At 35.2% G+C, this 20,368-nt stretch overlaps 1 protein-coding gene across 6 annotated transcripts in view; it reads left to right on the top strand.

Moving 5' to 3' along the window:
• LOC121322044 (protocadherin-15-like) overlaps positions 1 to 20,368 on the top strand; it is a 334,822-nt gene that overhangs the window by 231,182 nt on the left and 83,272 nt on the right. For all 6 annotated transcript variants that reach the window (XM_041261506.1, XM_041261501.1, XM_041261503.1 and 3 more), the window contains 5 exons: positions 1,203 to 1,409; positions 9,041 to 9,175; positions 14,712 to 14,861; positions 16,641 to 16,834; positions 18,178 to 18,310. In XM_041261506.1, coding sequence (XP_041117440.1) covers positions 1,203 to 1,409; positions 9,041 to 9,175; positions 14,712 to 14,861; positions 16,641 to 16,834; positions 18,178 to 18,310 — 819 coding nt within the window. The remainder of the gene's footprint in view (positions 1 to 1,202; positions 1,410 to 9,040; positions 9,176 to 14,711; positions 14,862 to 16,640; positions 16,835 to 18,177; positions 18,311 to 20,368) is intronic.

Here is a 20,368-nt window from a genome sequence, read left to right as displayed (position 1 = left end):
GCTCAGAAAAATTTTGGGGGCAATGGTAGCACGATGGGAACTGCAATAATGTGAGCTATTGGTAGTATGGTATGCCAATGCAGTATCTACTATACTGTACCAGGACCACTTTAAAATTTTCCCACAACATTGTTTTGTTATTTATGGTCGTCTGTTAATGGACTGTTTAGGGTAGTACACTTTTTTTATTGGTATCCTACTATTAAAACATTATATATCCCATAATTACAAGTTTAAACAAAGCTACAACATATCTCTTGTTTGATCATTTTAATTCAGCTTTGACAAAAGATATTCATAGCCTCATTAAACCAATATAAATAAGGAAGGAATTCAGGTCTCAGATATCTAGTCTTTGAAAAGCTCATTAATTAGTATTGAGTATGGTGTGTAGATTCTATCATATGTGTAGAGCACAGCAAAGCTGTTCTTTTGAAGTGAGGTTTGTATTCAGTACAGTATTCAAATGTAGTCATCAGTAAATCACATGGCTATCAAAACCAGTGTATTTAATTCAACCACCTGCTTCTTATGTGCAAGGTTGATCAACTGCTCAAAGAACCATTGTCCCAGAGAACCAATCATTTTTTAAGGCTTGAGATATAATCAGCTATCTCCTCTCTGATCAATAATGCTTGCAATCATTTCCTCTCTAGTTATTATCTTCAGTAGGTTTTTATAGTTTTCCATGCTGAATGGGCAGGACTTGCAGAGGATGCTGTAAATAATAAAGAGTAGGTCCCTGTTGCCTGCTTTGGTAATTTAGGGGGTGTACCATCATCTTAACAAATTGATTAACGATTTAGTGATGTTTCTATTGAGATTTTTTTATTTTTTTTATCCAGCAATGGCACCACTTGGGGGCCAGTTATTGTGAATTTGCTATCATGTTAATGTAAATTTCACTATTGAGGAAAGTTAGATACAATGTTTCTGCATAAAACTGCCTTTATCAGTGGAGCTAGGATGTAACTCCTTTTACATGGTGTATTTACAAGGTATTTCTTTTTAAATATGAATTCATTTGGCCCAGGTAAGCCATTGCAAAGGTGGAGGTGGTGCAAATTGCAACAGACGGTAGAGGCTCAACCATGTGGTTTAAACAGGGGAGCTCATTATTTTTGACAATCAGTATGTGTCTCAAACCATGTCAAAGCTTCAGCTTATTCTGTTATATGTATATATGCGTTTTATTTTTCTAGGCGGAACAAGACAATGGACACCCGCTCCCAGCATTTGCTAATTTACATGTAGAGGTCCTCGATGAAAATAATCAAGCCCCATACTTTGAAATTTCGACTTATCAAGGATTCATCATTGAGTCAGCCCCGGTGGGCACAACAATCTCAAACAGTGGGAATCTTACAGCACCGCTTAACATAATCGCTTTGGATAACGACATAGAAGAGGTGAGAATTATTTGACTAAACATGTATAATAAATGTATTATAACGTTTAATGTTTAATGAATGTTTCACAATAAGATGCAAATGTATTCATATGAATCTTATCCTGTGGTACAATAGATGTTGAATTCTCTAAGCCGTTTTTACGGTGGAATTAATATTACTTAGTTGCTAATAAAATCATATTTTGTACATGTGCATTTCTTTAATGAATATTCAAGTCGAATGAAAATTGGATATAAAACAACATCCAACTTCGTGAAACCCATTACATTAAAATGTAAAACATGGTGTTGTTTGGGGGAAAAAAATAATTAATTTAGGTGTCTTTATTGAAAACGTAACATTGAAGATTATTTTTCACTCCTGTGAGGATATGGTATGTTTGATGTATATTCGAACTTCATTACCAAATAATCTAATACATTATGTACTAAGTTATATAGCTGCAGTCAGAGGATCCAGTATATTTAAATGTTATTACCAGCATCTATGGTATTAATTTGTATGCTTAAAAAATCTATCAGGACATCTCTGTTAAACTAGTGGGGAAAATAACAAAAGCACAATGTTAAATTAGGCAACTGCAAAAGTGAAATTAAAAGTAGGATCAGGGGATGAACAAGCCAGCTCTGTTTGAAATAAAATTAAGGGGACCAGAATCAGGCTCAGGCAAGATATGATGGTAGTTGTAATTAACAGCTTTTTCTGAGTTTAATTATGAAACTGAATCAGTTCAGTTTGTTTAAAGGGATGTCACCTGATTCAAAATATAACTTGTGTTTGTGTGTGTGTGTGTGTGTGTGTGTGTGTGTGTGTGTTCGCATTTGCTTTCTCCAAAATACGTGTTATATTTCTTTTTAGCAATATGGACCTCTGTTAATAATATGGGGCATAACACATTATTTTAAAAGAAAATACAGTGCATGGTGGGATACTGTCATATTAATTTTCACTGTTCATTGTGCTGCTAGGAACAGTAACCAAGCTATTCTAATAGTGTGTGGATGCATTAAGCACAAACAAACATGAAACAGTAGTCCAATGTGGACGTTTTGAGCTGGATTAATTAGAAAGCTTTTGAGTACGGTTCTCAGGGCCATATTCGGTACATAGAACCACTTAATTAGTAATATTTTTTTTTTTTTTGTATTATTATATTGAGCTGAATTAGCCTTTACTCCAAATTAATAAGGGATAAAGTCATCAATACAATTTGTGTTTAACAATGACATTTTACTGGTAACAGAGTAGAGTGTTCATTGGAGCCACGCTGGTTAGCTTGAGCACTTTTTTTTTTTTTTTTTTTTTTTTTTAGCTAAACCCGGCTTCATAAGTTTCCCTGACAACCACATACAGTGCACTTTCACTGCCAATTACTAAGTACGTACTATATATATATATATATATATATATATATATATATATATATATATATATATATATATATATATATATACACACACACACACACACACACACACACACACACACACACACACACACACACACACACACAGTACCAGTCAAAAGTTTGAGTACACCTGCTTGAAACCAGGTTTTTCATGATTATCTATGCTTTTAACTGTATAAACTTGTCTATAAACACTTAATATTTCATTATATGATACGTGTACTTATATAAGCTGATAATCATAAGTGAATTGCATTCAAAAATTTAATTTTTAAATGAAAATGTAAATCATGTCAATTTCAATGAAATGGTCACCCAAAGCAAGGGGATTTCAATCTGAAGCCAAAGTCAGTTAAAAGTCTGAAATGTGCATAACACGGTGTTAGAACACTGGCATAAGTATAAAAGTGTCTTTGTTAGATGTTCTCTGAGTTAACTAGCATGTTACCTAATTAACCTTTTGTCACCAATTATTGTTAACAGGTGAGGGTCCATGATTACTGTAAATATAGGTAGTATAGGCACAAGTTTGTCATTCCTGAATGTAAGGGAGCAGAAAATGGCAAAATACGCTTAGTTAAGCAGTTCTTAATTACTTTAAGAAATGAAGGTCAATCTTTAAGACAAATCGCAAGAACTTTGCAAGTGTCTGTAACTGCTGTGGCCAAGACCATCAAACGATTTGAAGAAACTGGCACTATTGAGGACTGAACAAGGTCAGGCAGGCCAAGGGTGACCTCAGAATCAGAGATCATAAGTCTGCAAAACCGCCGATCAACTGCCCCTGAAATACAAGCTCAGCTAAATGCTAGTAGAAGTACAGATGTTTCAACATCAACTGTTCAGAGGAGTTGCATGAAGCTGGCATAACTGGAAGAATTGTTGCAAAGAAACCATTGTTAAGAGTGCAGAATAAGAGGAAGAGACTTGCCTGGGCCAAAAAACAGATACTGGGCGTTTGAGAAGTGGAACTCTTATGGACCAATGAGTCAAAATTTGAAATATTTGGGTCCAACCGCTGAGTATTTGTAAGAAGCAGAGAGGGTGAGTGCATGAGTTCTGCATGTGTGCTTCCCACTGTCAAGCATAGAGGAGGCAGTGTCATGGTCTGGGGTTGCTTTACTGGTGACAGAGTTGATGATCTTTACCAAGTCCATGGCAAGCTCAGCCAGCATGGCTATCATAGCATACTTCAGAGGCATGCCATTCCATCAGGATTACGGCTAGTTGGGCAGTCCTTCATTCTTCAGCAAGATAATGACCCGAAACATACCTCAAAGTTGTGCAAGAACTATCTGGTGAAGAAGGAAAGTGAAGGACAACTCAATCTAATGACCTGGCCTGCCCAGTCTTCAGACATCAATCCCATAGAACTTGTATGGGACGAACTGAACAGACAAGTCAAAGCAAAGCTACCCACAAGTGCCCTACATCTCTAGGAATTGCTGCAGAAGAGCTGGGAAGACATGTCTAGTGATTTCCTGCTGAAAGTTGTTAACCGAATGCCTTGTGTTTGTGACGCTGTTATTGAGGCAAAGGATGGCTATTTTGAGGAATCCAAGATTTAGAGACAATTTTCAACTTTCTTGAACATTGCTTTGATACTCCTTATGTTTTGTTTTGTATATTGTAACATGTGTTTTCATTTTCAAGTATTTACAGAAACGTATATGACGTAAAACATTGTCAATTATGAAAAAAAAACTAGTTTCCAGCAAGTGTACTCAAACTTTTGACTGGTACTGTGTGTGTGTGTGTGTATATATATATATATATATATATATATATATATATATATATATATATATATATATATATATATATATATATATATATATATATAAAGACAAGCATTGAATTGACAACAGAACTGGCAGAAGGCACAGGTGTCATTGTCCATCCATCAACAATGGAAAAGCACCTTTGACCATTGTTCCATAGTCCAATTTCTGTGTTCTTGTGCATATTTTAGCCTTTTAGTCTTGTTCATCTTTCTTATCAGAGGTATTCGTACTGCAACAAATCCTTTAACGTCTGGTTTCAAGCGTGCCCTTCGTACTGTTGATTTGATGGACAACGACACTGCATCATTTTAATTGAGAGACGCATTCTCAGCAATTGTTTGGTTCAATTGATGTCATTCTTAAGATATTTTTAATGGTATTATACAGTCATTCTTAGTTTGATATTATGTATCATCTTTCTATGTTGTTGAACTGACAGTATGCTTCTAAATTTAATCATAGCTTAAAACACACATGTATAAACCTGTACCCCACAGAGATAAGAATTTTACAGCACAGGGAGTTACCCTGGATTACATCTACCTGCTGTTATCCTGTTATCCTGGCGTAAGTGGTTTAACCCAGTGGGGTATAGGTTAACCAAATCAACACATCATTGATATTGAAAAAGACTCCTTGTCAAGACACTTTGATAACAAGTTTGTCTGTAATAAGTTTATTTCATTACGCAGATGCTTTTCAATTGACCTTTAAATATACATTACAAAAAAGTTCCACTCAATTTCTTAACAGTTTGTTTAACTAAGTACAATCAGTGAAAATGTTTGTTAAAGTTATTACGTTTCCATTAGAGTTTACAGTAGGGTTCAATTTATTCTGTATGATCTTGTTCTGAAAGCCAGTAAGAAAGTGTTTCCAGAATGTTCAATCACACCATGCTTGTTTCTGTCTTTTGTTTTAGCTTGCACTAGGTGCCAGGCCTGTAGGTATTAGGGAGTATGGTAGTTCTATACAAGCTAGAAGTGTGGAGTTTGAGTTTCCTTTTTTTGTGGTGTGTACTTGTCTGTTTTGAGTTCTTTTTTTCCCCCCATTGGTTTTGAATTGTAATTGTTTGCATGAAAGCTTCTGTTTTCTTGACACACTCATCAATTTAGTTGTTTGTGTGCATTCTTAACACCTCCTCTTACTGATCCTGAGTACATTTTAGATCTTCTAATAATCATATGAATAAGTCCATAGCCGACTACAGTAGTGGGGTTGCTTTTTATTAAGTTGTCTCCAGCTAAGAGAACACCCTTCAAGAAGCAAGCAAAGTGTTCTCTTAGCAGTATTCTTTAAGACTGAGTTGACAACCAGACACAATATGAATCAATAAATAAATATTTATTACTTGTCATGATGCACGTGCATCAACATATGAAATGAACAGAATACGTAAGAAAAGCAAAAGGCAAGTATGGTATATGTTAATAAGCTATGATAATAAAGTAACAGATAGACAAATGTTAATAAACTCATTGTCAAACTACATTAATGCAGCACCCCTGCACACCTTAAAAAATGCAGCAGTAGCTCTAGATTGTTTTTGAATACCTGTACAGGAGCAATATTCAAGACATGCACAAAATTATTTAACAGAATGGTGAAGCAATTCATCAGTACGGAAATCTCTAAATTGCTCTTGACTTGCGTTTCGGCGTTTGTTTACATAACATTTTGTAGCAAGAGGTGCACATGTGGAGATCAGAATATAAAATGAGGCAATGATAAGACGCTGGTTCTTGAATAAACCAATCAGTGTGCCTCAAGACACTTTTGTGATGACAAGTCACATTTGAAAAGACTGAATAAACCATTTGAATTTAAGTTTGATGAATATGATTATCAGTTACAAAACAGTACTGTTTCAGTTGTGAACTAATTGCTAGAGGTGCCAGAAAGGTGTTCTTTTTAGAGAAGTTCCTGTTCTTTTAGGTGGAGCATTTACAATTGGAAAAAAATCAGTTTCACCACAAAGGTGTTCTGTTAGGAGGTGTTCCTATATGCAGAGACTGCTGTATTAGGCAGAATAAAAGAAACAAGTTTCTAAATAAAATTCAGTAGTCAATTCATTTATGCTTTAAGCTGGTATTGCGACTCCAAAACAATCTGTAAAATACAGAAAATAGTGAGGGAGCAAACAAAATCATATCCAGAAAAAAAAAGATAATTCTTAGAATGGTGAACTGGCTTCCATCTGTTGCTTGAATGGCCCATACAGTGCAGTACCCAATGCATTTTACAGGGGGATGTCTAGATGTTTCTATTCACCTGAAACTTAGTACCTCAAACTGAGCCCCTAAGCACTTGTTGACCATCTATCATGCCCATTACTTGCGTTATTAGCCTGTGGTCAGTAGCAAGCAATCAAGTTGAATTATTAAACTGTTGTTAGATGTAGTCTATGCATTACACATCTAGATTTAAGGTGGCAGAGGTATATCATCTTTTAGAAAGGGCTGTATTTTCTGAAAAGAATATTTGAAATCTGGCACCTTTGATTTGTAAGAAAAGGCAACAGAGAAAGCAAATCTATTGCAGTAAAAATAACAACTTCTCATTCTGTCTGTTTCTGTCAAGGTTGTCTTTAGTTTATTCTCAGTTTTAGTTTAAATTTTGTTTACCTGTCTTGTGTAAAAGAAAGTAAAGCCTCCTTTTCACCCAGGCTGTCACTGTAGCGGGATGTTGTTAGCCCAGTTGGAATGAGTTCTGCATTTTGATCAGCTTAATACATATGCATGAAATTCCGAGTACTACTGCGCTTGTGGAGAATTCCCTGTAAGAATGGTTAATTCACAATGGACTTCAAAAAGGGCTGAACGGGAATAAGAGATAATAAAGCAAAATAGGTAAACACACAGACATTTTAAACAAATTTAATCCAAGTTTTATTTAGGTTTCTATACAAATGCCTCTTGCTTGCATAACTGATGTGTCAAACGAAACACCACTTTGCTTTCAAATAAACAATCGTGTTTCCAAATAAGGGATTGTACTCTCACATATTTTGAATTGGCAAAAAATATTCCCCAGTATTCTCTGTTTGTGAACCACTACTAGTCTTAATGTTAAGATTATTATTTTTTCTTTTCTGTGTGCAAAAATGCTTTCAATTTCTATTGATTACCTACGAGAAACAAACTCTGCTTTTCATTTTCATTGTGACAGTTCGCAAAGTATACATTTTGTCGTTTGTAATAAGAGAAAATATGTAAATGAAAAGAGCTGCAATATACCAATTTAAATATTTGTCGCATCATCTTAGCGAGATCATGCGACATTGTCCAAATAAATAGCGGGAATTGAGTTGCGGTTTGCTACAGCAGAGGGTGCCCGTCTATACGTGCAAGGGTGCAAGAATCAAAATAACATAGTTTTTGTTAAATGTAAACGTCATCTATACAATGCAATCTGTTCCGTATTCATTTTACCTATTTTAATACTGTTATATAGATCTTGATGTATTTTAAATATTGTCAGCATTTGTTTTCAAGGCTTGTAAGTACACCCTGACTTTAGTGAAAATGAGGTACTCAAAAATTCATTGAGCACAACAGGCAACGCATGAGAAAAAGCGGACTGGGAAATGCCAGCAACAATTGTGTCTGTTTAAAACATGCTTTAAAAAATTCTGAACAAATTGGTGCAATTTTAAGTGTCGGAATTGTCTGTAGCTTTAGTGCATCTCATTGTAATATTTGTGAACCCTCATTTGCACTATCTCTGCCCATTTTTGCAAATTTATGCAGAAACGTCCATAATTACATATTCATCTAAGATTGAATCGAAAAGAAAAACTAGTGCCGCAAAGCATTCTCTAAGAAGTCGCTAACTGCATTGCTAATGTTTAGTACATTTCACCCTAGACTTCCGACTCATTTGCAACTGGTTTTGCGACCATTGCGACAGGCGCAACACTTTACTACATCTACCCCTAAGTGTTTTCTGTTGCATTACTTAATAAAAACATCAATCCTATGACAACAAACCACAATCTGGTGCACCTTTAATTTCTTCAAACTCTTTCAAGCAATGTCTGTACTTTTAAAAATATCTAAACTTGCATGTGCATTTTCCTTTTTTTGTCATCATTCAAATAGGTATAAATGTACAGTATATGATTTTACAGTATATTCAAGCCTGTAAATATATTTAATCACTGAGGACAGTTATTTTCCCAGAGATTAAATTGTTGAAAAATGACGATCTAAACAAATAAAAAAGAAATGTAGAACAACATATTTTCATAGATGTATTTTGGTTAAGAGGTTAAGCTCTCTAGCATTCTAAATTGTTATCTATACGTGTTGCAGTTTATAGCATGAAAAAAATAATGTTTGAGTCAATTTATGTTATAGTTGCATGTTTGTTAACTTCATAGCAAATGTGGTTGTGTTTGATTAATTCTTTTTTTTCCCTTCAATACTATTTTAAAGACAAAAGACCCCATGGTTCGAATTTCCTTAAATGACTACAACACAGTTTTTACCGTGACTCAGTCTGGAATAGTCCGCTACTTGACGTTGCTGCAGCCAGTGGATCGAGAACGTCAGCAGACCTACACTTTAACTGTGAGTATTGTACCAAGTTCATGTTTTATTAGTTGCAAGGATATTATTTAAACAGTGTGAGAAGCGAAATCATTTTATATTGATTGTTCATATAAGAAAAAAATGTATACACTCAAAAAAATGTACTTTCACTTGCATTTGACTGCCTGCAGGCCTGACAAAGCAGAGTGCACAAGAAATACACTCAACTTGATTAGAGGCATCCACTGAACACTTATAAACATATTATAGGTTATTAAATGTAAATAAAAAAACAGATGAAAAACTGATATTATCACATTTAATCTGTTTATATAGAACATGTTGTGGTTTAAAAACGTTGAATGCTGTGTCATTAGCATTCTGAGTGCAGATCTCAGTGAAATTATGTGTAGTTGCAGCTGTTTGGTTCCAATGGGGAAATGACTTGTAATATAAATTATTTGGACGTCATGGATAGTCCTGAACGTTTCTTCTTTTAAGATTCTAGTGCTAAACTGACAGAGCATTTCTGCATGTGAATGAGGACTTGATGTAGTGTTTTCTTTTAAGCTTTAGTAAACATAGCATAGTGGTTTATTCATGAGAGCAGTGAGATAACAGGTTCCCTGATTCCAATGAGACTGTTACTTTGCACTTTTTTAATCTGATGGCTAAATATTTCAATCAAGCTATTATTCTCCTTAAAATACTTAAAATAAGTCTCACCTTTTTGTCACACTGTTTTGGTAGTACCTTTCGGGCAGTTTGGGTTTACATGTAGTTTTCTTGCAGAGAGAGAAGTTTTCCTTCAAAATTCAAATGACCTAATATTAAAATATGGGAGGGTGTATTTAAATGTTTCTGTCAGTGTTCCAGTTTGGCCTCGAGCAACGACTGATATTGTGCAGCTTTCTTAAACAATAAGTTTTTAGGTTGTGTTAAAGAATCGCAAGTGCAGCCTGCCTCCCTTGGCCACCAAAGAATTACATTCAATTAAAGTAGGGAGGGAAACAAAACAAAACCAGAAATACCGTTGCACAAATACCAAAAAATACTAACATTCCATAAGAGAGCACTTTGCACTATCCATGCATTATTTGCTGAATATTTTTTGGTTGCATATATATTTGTCTACATACAATATATACAAGGTCCCCTACAGAAGGGTAGCTTCATCAATTATGATTCTTAAGGTGGTCTGCAAATAGAACTAAAATCTATCACTTTAATTTAATGATATTAAAAATATCCAGTTAGTATGTTTAGAATACTGGTAATAAATCTACAATAGGCAACTCTACTCACCCACATTTCCCAGTACATAATATTAATAATAATAATAATAATAATAATAATAATAATGGTAATAATAATAATAATAATAATAATAATAAATACCTGAATCCGAATTCTAGAGGGACAGTGCAAGGCTTTGCCAGTAGAACCAACAGGTTTTTTTTTTTTTTTTTTTTTTGTTTTGTTTTTCATGTTTTCATTATTGTGAAACAAATCTTTCTCTATGAATTAGGTTTAAGAGATTTTACTTCAACTCTAGACACGGTTGCAAAAGCCCGCAGCAATAATATAGGAGGCCACAGGCACGAATTCCCAGCTATGCTAATGTAATACATTTTGGGGTACAAATGTGACCTTATTTTTGTTCTTGCTGTGTACTCATGATAGATGCTACATAAGACTATGTTATTGTTGTTATTATTTTGCAAAGGGCTACCTTTTTTTTTGCTTCATAGTAGCTTCAGTATTTTTTTTATAACTTATAGCGTGAAAAGAATTAGGAATGTGTGTGATATGTGTGTGCTATCTTTCGACAATGGAGAGAAAATTTGGAGTTTTTAAACTGTATGTTAACCAAGCCATTGTTTCCCTTTAAGGGAAATCCAAACTGTCATATTCTGCGGACCGCTATGAATGATTTTAATTTTTTATTTTTCATGAAACAATTGTGTAATCAAATGGAGTTAACTTTCTAAACAGTATGTATCTGTCCTGCATTTCTGCAACTCATTGTCAGAAATTGATTAACACAGTGAAACAGGCACACTTGCCAGTTAAGGGCTTAGTGACATATTTCTTCACAGTGAGACACTCAATAGGAGAAAGGATATGTCGGCTCTGTCTGAGTGACAGCTTCTACTTCTTTAAGCAGTTTCATCATGCTGATAAGTTGGATTGTTTCTCAGCAGGAAACTGCTGTCAGTTTAAAGGGGTAATAATATCCAAGACTTACATTTTTTTTTTTTTTTTTTTTTCTCACAAGTTTCTGCTCACAACGGTATATGTTGGACAATGAACACATTCACTTCCTGTGCAGCAGATAGTTTGGAACCCAACTAAGACTTGCAGGAATGTACTTACTCTTAAACTTCATCAGCTGGTTTCACAAAGAATAATGGTAAAGAGGGCCTGTGAAACCAACTCATAGTGGTGTGGCACAACAAAGGAGCTGCACTCGTCAAAGAGAAAATGAAGTTTAGAAAATAAAATATATCCTTTGTGAAATAAGAGGCTTGTGACACAATTGTGGGATTAAATAATGGCTACAGTGCCGCCAAGCTCTGTACTTGCTGTAGCTTGGTAAATCATTTTATTAAAACTAACCTGCATGCAGACTGAGGTTCAGGAGAGGCACGTTGATACTGCCCTACAGGTTACTTGACTTGACTTTTCTATAAGATTGTATTTCTTTATTATATCAAGGGTACATTAAACAAAAAAACTTTTGTTGAGCTCTTTTAAATTAAAACACACATACCTATATACCTACCAATATTATCACTTTGGAAATGTGAAAACTCTTCTCAACATCTGAATCTATTATTATGAAGAAAAAGAATGTAAATATAGTTGCTCATTCGTTTTAGCGTACAGCCTTACGGCACTATAAAATGTTATAGTTCTAAACAATACAATTAATTAAGAAAATATGATAAATATATATATATATTTTTTTTTGACATATTTTTCTTCATAATTGAAAACCTAAATTGAGATAATATCAATTTGAATTGGAGCATGTTGCATTAAAAAGTCAGGAGTGTCAACACTTCCATGACAGGCTTGAAAAAACAGTAAAATGTTACAGTACAGCAAAGTTAATTCTGACAAGTCTTTGATATCCAGCTGGGGTTCACTCAGTCTCAGATACAAACTCTGGATCTGAAAACTGCTTGACTGTCGTTTAGGAGGGTGGGAAATCGTGCTTGATTAGTAAATGCAGTCATTGTCACAATTGTATATATTGTTGGAAAACAGGAAAAGCCCATTAATACTTTCAAGTTAAAAAGCAACCAAGCAATATACAGATAGAGAAAGACAAAAACTACATGGTATAAATACTGTAGCATGCACAGGGAAAGGCAGCAGCAGGGCTGGTAGGTGACGTAATCACATACAAAGACATAAGCTGAAATACGCTCCTTGCAAAGGTGCTGGCTCTTTTGTACAGCGGTATCGGTGCTATGCTTCAGTGCAAGAGGTCCTGGGTTCGCACCTGCCTGCATGTGCCTGTGTGTGCATTGCCTCGCCCTGTGTGATGCGCCTGTCTGCGGGAACCGAGTTCACTACAATACTGTAAGCCAATGGTAAAAGTACTGGATGTTCCATATACAGTAAATGTGAATAAAGTGCATGTTAATTTATCTTACAGTTCCAATATTTTTTTTTTGTGTCTAGGTAAAGCTTAAGAGTCCATCAAATACTGTGTAGCTGTATGACTCATGTTATTTCCCAGATCTATGCTGCTGTTCAATCAAACTTACAAATTCATGCCCAAATATATAAAGGGGAAAAACCAACCGCAAATACGGAATGTGTGGTGGCTTCTTAATAAGCAAGTGTACCACTTCAGAGTTTGTAGTGTAGGTTTGTTATACATTAGGACGCATCATCCAGTTACTGTGCTTCACATATTAGTTCAACTTCTTATTTCGTGTAGAATAATTCCAGGCATATAGACTTTTCAAACTTCAGAAACAGTAAGTTTTATTTACTTACATCCATGGCAGTCAAATGGGTGGAAAATCCTTCCATTGTACAGCAATATGTTCAACAACAATAACTCCATACAGCTTCATATGAACAGTCTTCAGTTTAAATACGACTTTATTCTTATTTAGTTACAACTCTCCTGTTTCGTATGTATATCTGTATTTACATCAAGGGCTAAAGCGCACAGAGACATTGCCCCCGCAAATCATGTCTTAATTGCATGTTTATGGTATTGCGTGTGTTTTATAAATCCCATCCATGAATTCAAATCCCTCAGCACCCGTTTTATGGTCGTAAAACATGCACAGTCCTTTTATAAATCTGGGCCAAACATGTCATTTACTACTTAGAAAAATGCCAATTACTCTTAAATTAGTCCTTGATTTAAAAAAATACATGTGCCACGCCTCTGGAATTATTAATTCATTTTTTCACCATACATCCTGGAATCCACGCAGGTATTATTTTTTTTTTTTTAATTGAATCCCCCAATGTGTTAATATCACAGTTATGTGTTATGTGAACATTAAGTAAATGTTGTCAGGGGGTTTACATGCATTAAGGTGTTTTTTTGTTTTATTTAGTTTTTGTCTCTTTGAACTGCTTTAGTCTTTACCATAACCATTACATTCTCTGTGAGTGCCACCTGTTCTGTTTATAAAGAGGAAGTGTTTTTTTGCAGATGCTACTTGTAAATTTTACCGTTCTGGGAGGGAAGGGTTCAAAGCCTTACATCTGTGGTAGAGCTGAAGGAGGGAGTGCTGTACTTAAGGGATAGTGTGTTAAGTCAAAATAAGTCAAGTCATATCTACCTAAAGTGCATTGCTCAATGAAGTGATAGTTAAGATATAATTGCTTCCATATTTGGTGCAAAAGTAGTCTACTGGGGACAACTGTATGGGGAAGAATCATGCTATCACAACAGTTCTGTGTCAGCCAGAAGTCAATCTAGTTTTTGTTTTGTTTTTTCGTACAAGTGAAACAGTCCACTGCCATCAACCTGGGTTGATAAGCAGATTGGGGAATGTGGCTGAGTGAGCAGCAGTGTTAGGTTATGTAACCAAGTAGCTTTAACTTGAAATTTATTTGAAGAATATGTTTTAAAGGTTGGTGCACAATTTTCTAGACTGTCATCAAAAAAAAAAAAAAAAATTTAATTGAGTCAGAAGTTAACACTATGTGAACAGGGCCAGTAATGTACTGTACTTACTGATGAGTGTATGTTTTGTTTATGGTAAGTTATTGTACAAGTTATACTATTTAAAATAAAAAAAGTATAAGCAAACACTGTACTTTCCTGTTACTTAATACGTTTCATATGCAGTAGTTGGCTTTGTTCTTCAGTTTTAGGAGAGATTCTAATGAAAGTGCCTTTTTTGGTAGTCATATTCGTTTTGCAATCAGAAAAAAAGAGGTTTGCTGAAGCAGCTTCAAGCTATTTAACTGTGATACAGTAATCTATATGTATTGCCTTTGGGGGAGTGAGTAGCACTTTAGCGTATGCATTGTTTCAAGAGCGCGGTATAGTCTGTTTGAACTAATGGGTTTCTTCATTTTCTCCCTAAAGATGATAGCCTCTGATGGAGTCCAGGAAAGTGCTCCAGTCACAGTTAATATCCTGGTGATCGATGCCAATGATAACGCTCCAACCTTCTCCAACATCTCCTACAGTGTAAATGTTTACACAGACATGCAACCGGGAGAGACTGTCTTACAGGTAATCAATACCATAGTGGTTCTTTTTGCAAACAGTCCACTTACTTAAAATAATAACAGCTTTCCAGTCCTGCGGTATGGTTTCCTTTTAAAGTCATTAGCCTTTCCTAATGTATCAATCCCTAATTGTTTTAGCATTGGCTATTTTTATTTACCTGTTCCCAAGCTTTGAATTGGTATGTTTGTCAGGGATGAATGTCATTCCATAGTCTGGGCATGAGGTTTAATCTGATTTAAGAACAGAGACCCATTCTACCATTGGTACTGTTATAAAATCTATTAACGATTTTAATTTGGATCTGAAGAAGACTTGCTGATTTTATGATCAAGATAAGCTTTGATGCTAGCCATCTCTCATTTCCCAGACATCATAAAACCATGTGATAGGATATAATAGGCACTTCACTTTGACATACAATAGTAGGGCAAAAACTTAACATCTAAAAGTTGAGAAAAAAGAAGTGGTATTATTGCTTGACCAAATTGCCCTAAGGTCAGCTAAAGGTTTTATTTCTTTCTTTTGTATAAGCATGTAAGAGATCATTGAATTATATATTTTTAACTATAGCTCTTAGTCATTATTTATTATTTAAATCTTGCTGCTGTTGATTGGATTTTAAATGTTCACTTTGTACTCCAGGCTGTAAAAGAAAAACACAATTCCAATCCATCCATCAGTATGTTTCATCTTTAAATGCTTACTTTTTTATTGTTACTCAAATACAACTTGAAAAAAAAAAGTGCTCCATCCAATGGGATATTGAAGTTGAGTTTGCTGAACAGAGGCTCTGGCTCCGGCCTATGATCACAAAACTAATTAGCTATTTAACTCTTTAAGATGACAAGCAAGTTTGTCCCAAATTTCAGATGTTATTTAGTTAACGCTCAGACTGGTAAATAAATGGAGACAGGGACATATGATTATGATTTTAATTACCTTGTAGTTTTACCACCAAGACCATAATCACTCTGGCTTTCAGGATCCCCCAGTGTGGTACTCATTTTATTCTGCCACAACTAAAGCAAGCTAGCGCTTGCAAAGGAAGCATCTATTTTGCTTTACCTGTGACTATGTGAAGTGCCTGAAAGATGACACATTGTATTTCAAGTAAACCCTGATTGTGTTCTGGGATGAAGCTGCACATTTTGAATCTTTGAGTGCCTTTATCTTGCTTGGCCATACATATTTTATTGTTTGTTTGATTGCTTAGACAAAACTGTTTTATGTGCATAGTCATTTTATTCTTCAAGTATTTGCACTTTATTACACACTGAAATTCCCCAGTACAGCAACTTTGTGTCCTATAAAATGTATGTAATGTAAAATAGTCTGAAACAGTGAGAGCTATTTTAATGAGCTTAACCATGGCAGATCTTAACCCCATTGTGCTAAAACTTGCAAGCTTGAGCTGACTGATTTGCTTTGTATTTAGCAGGATTAATTAGAATTACAGGGCAGTGATGTTACTTTAGATCCACCACCTTTGTGGTGATTAAATTACAACCCACTTTTGGCCTGATTATTTTTTTTTATTGATTTAGGTGTAAAACAGCTTTGCTTTTGCATTTAAACTTCAATGTTATTCTCTGTTTTTATCAGTTACATTCTTGAAGAATATAAAAAGTACATAATGTGATTTTTATTTGTATTTTTTTTTTAGTGCTTTATTATTGGAGATTGTACTCAACTTAATTCACCATGCTTTGAAAATCAGGCTCCGTTGTCTTTAGTGAAACAAAAAAAATAATTAGAAGATCATTTTTGTTCTCTGAATTACAGCTCACAGCTTTGGATGCTGATGAAGGTCTGAATGGGCAAATCACATATGAAATTCTTGCTGGAGCTCAGAGAGATTTCATCATTAATAACAGGACCGGCCTGATTACTGTGGCTCCTGGTGTCAGTTTGATAGTTGGGCGATCTTATGCTCTTACTGTCAAAGCATCAGACAACGCACCTGTTTCTCAGAGGAGGTAAATCAATTAACTACATGTGGAGTGTAATAGGTTGTGATGGGTTTCGTAGGCTAGTCATTTTTTATTCAAGTAAGAGCCCCTGGAAACCTTGTTACCTTTCCCTTAGAATCGATCTGGGGTAGACCTGTTCTGGGTTTGAATCAGAAATTGACCCTAACCTAGCTTACTGTCACAACATTGATATTTGCTGCTCTTCTAATTTGGTATGTCACAAATTATCATATGCAAATTCCAAATAAGCATGCTATCAGATGTAATTTTAGGTACCCAACTGTCTTTTAAATGTTTTTTTTTTATTTTTATTTTTTACAAATTTGGAAACAGATTTTATTTTATTAAAGAACTATGTGGCTATAGCCAGAAAGATCTGATGAAATGTCTGATTGCATCTGCAGATGTTTGGGAATTATTATGTCAGTGGCATTCAGCAGAATCAACCGGTGCTGTGTGGCAATTTCAATATGATTGGCACTTAACACATGATTAGTGAACCATTAATTAAATAATCAAGCGTCCTCTGGTCTGAATCATCAAGGGAGTGATGCCCATATTGCAAATTCATGTTGTGCTTAGTTTAGATGAGATAGACAGAGAAGATATAACATTCACATGCAAAATATGCAGACCACACATGGAGCTAAACTACAGACAAGATTGCTTGTTTTGATTTGATTTGGAACACCTTGGTAACAGGGAGAAACAGATGACAAGCATCAGGTAAATAATTACTTGCTTAGTAAAGTTAGATTCTACAGATAGTGACTGAGTGGTACAGAGGATAGCAATATAATGTTTTTACTACAATTGGGTAGGTTTGTTTTGGCTTTACTGTGCACTCAGACATATCCAAAACCAGAAAACAATCATTTCAAACAAAGAAGAGTGTGCTTCTTAAATTCACTTAAATCAACAGCTGCTGTTACAGAACTTTATAACAGCATGTTATTATGAAAAGTACTCATGCCTTCTTCACTCTTCAGGCAAAATTCCAGTGCCCTGAAGCTTGAGTTCAGGCTAGAGAAACCGAGAACAACTTAAACCTTTTACTATATCTTTGAAACCCTGAAGAGTGGTGTGTGTTAGTATAAGCATTAAAGTTCATGGTAGGCTGGGATCCCAGAGCTTTGTAATCTGCAGTAGTTACTGCAGTTATTTTGTTTAACATTTTGTTTCCTTGTTATGCACCTATTTCTGAGTCAGCATGTCTTGTATTCTAGTTACTGTGTACTGTACAATTTAAACCTAATTCAAGGCTTGTTTCAATTCTTGATAATGAATTAATTAACTCAAGTGTACTTGCCATATTTATCTTCATTTACTTTACATTCTTCTAATTACAGGAGCTCCATAACTACTGTCTATGTTGAGGTGCTACCACCAAATAATCAGAGCCCCCCGAGATTCCCACAGTTCATGTACAGCCTTGAAGTCAGTGAGGCCATGAGAAATGGAGCCATTTTACTGAACTTGCAGGTAAAGGGCAGTAATGAACAACCAATATGCATGGAACTGTGTGACTTGATGTTCCAAGACAGAGGTGGTCACCACATGATAGCCTATAGGTGTATTTCGGGGGACAAGATCCAGGGCTCCTCCCTGCTTTCCCTGTAAATATTCTCCTATTTCCTGTTGAAGTCTGAATCTCACACAGCTTTCTGTCTTGTGTTTTCAGTTTGTTTTCTCATCTAGTGTTTCTGCTTTCTAGCAATCACTCAGACTCCGTCAAGCGTGCTTAAACACTCTCTTTACTAATGTCTAAACTTCGTCTTCTCGAAGTTTAGATAGATAGATAGACGCACGTTACGTATTGTGACGATATCAATATCATGGCTTCAGTTCAGTTACTTGTAAACACACAATATAAGTTTGATACTTATTCTGTTGTTGCAGTGTTTAAAACAGTCTTCTTAACACAGTCATCCACTCTTTAGAAGTTAGTTGGGCAGCAGCGCAGTGCAGTATCTCTGTGAAGTCTGTACTGTAGGCAAAAGCTTTCGTTGCTCTGGAGGCAGCCCATCTTTGAAGATTACATCATTGCATCTTCGTTGAAGAATTTCAATTTGATGAGTCAAGAGCGATGAGATTGAAGAAAGAACAAATCCAGAGCATCCAGAGGGAAGAGCAGAGAGTAGAGAGACCAGCTGAGAGCGTGAAAATCCTTGTTTTGCGTTTAAATAACATGATGTGTAGGCATTCCCTTGTACTGTAAACAAGTCCTTGTCGGTCCTTCTATTGGTTCACAGTATTTGATAGACAGTTGCCTGTCACACCAACAGGGTGTGTTAGAAATGGAATGTATCCGCCTATTTTGTTATCAAAGGTTTTACATTTATCATTTAAACCTCCTATTCAATATAACTTTAGTTACATTCATTGGAGAAGCATACCAATTTCAGTTTCATTCTCTATACAAAATTATGATTACAAGCATATAAAACACATCATAATACAATCAAAGGATAATATTTAAATAGTTATTAGTTTATAATATTAATTTAAAACACAATATACCCTTCAGATTTGTTGGAAAACTTACTTAAAATAACTATTAAACTTGTGTCCACAAGTTATGTAATTAAAAATGATTCTTAAAGCATTTTAACTAACCTTTAACACAATAATGGTAAAACTGCACTGTAGCTTGGCAAGTTTTATGACACCTTAGGGGACTACACAAATCAGATAGCATTTTGGAGGGCGAGATTCAAAGAGTTAACACAATTTGTGTTCTGCGCCTTATCTAATAAGGTTTGAAGTAATAACCCATTCCCCACAGCGTAACACACAGACAAGAGTCTGAATTAAATATCTGGAAAATACTTGTATAAAATGAATTTAACCATGAATTTCCTTGACAAAAGATTGGTATATCAACAAGATTCGTAAAGGTATTTTCTCCTCAATAGCAGTTCAGTGTTAAAGCAGCAGTAGTGTCCATCCTCACCTGGTCATTCGATAACAGAATCGCACAGTTCTGTTACACTCTCGTCTCCTTACAGTTGTTACCTCTCCAAGTAACAACCTTTCTCTCCAGCCCCTGCTCTCACCCCGTGAAATACTGTAAAGCCTGTTGTGGGTTTCATATTGCCGTTCCCCTTCCAAAAGGTAACTTTAATGTCTAACAACTAACCTCATTGTAAACCATGAGACTACTATGTAATATTAGGAGCCCAAATTCAGCCATCACACATTTACAAGGCAAAAACTGTCAGAAGCTGGTGGACTTTTTTTTTAGCCTGTTATGCTAATACTTGATTTCTTTCTAAATGATGCTTCTAATTACATAATTTGAAATGTTTCTAAGAGATTTGTAACCCAGATCTGAATTAAATCTTAGTTATACATTATAATTCTTATGGCAGCTACATAATTTTGATTTAATCCCTACTCAGTTGTATAATAATTCATAACAATTGCTGCTGCAACAGTTTCAGGTTTCACAATTCAGCCCTTAACTCTTGAGGTGCTGTACAGCAGTAACACTAACAGGATTTGTTGCAGGAAGTTTGACTGGCTGAACAGACTGATGAT

The sequence above is a fragment of the Polyodon spathula genome, chromosome 10, assembly GCF_017654505.1.
Source record: "Polyodon spathula isolate WHYD16114869_AA chromosome 10, ASM1765450v1, whole genome shotgun sequence".
NCBI lineage: Eukaryota > Metazoa > Chordata > Actinopteri > Acipenseriformes > Polyodontidae > Polyodon > Polyodon spathula.
The sequence above is the reverse complement of the archived record's forward strand: the minus strand, read 5'-3'. Positions and strand labels throughout refer to the sequence as shown.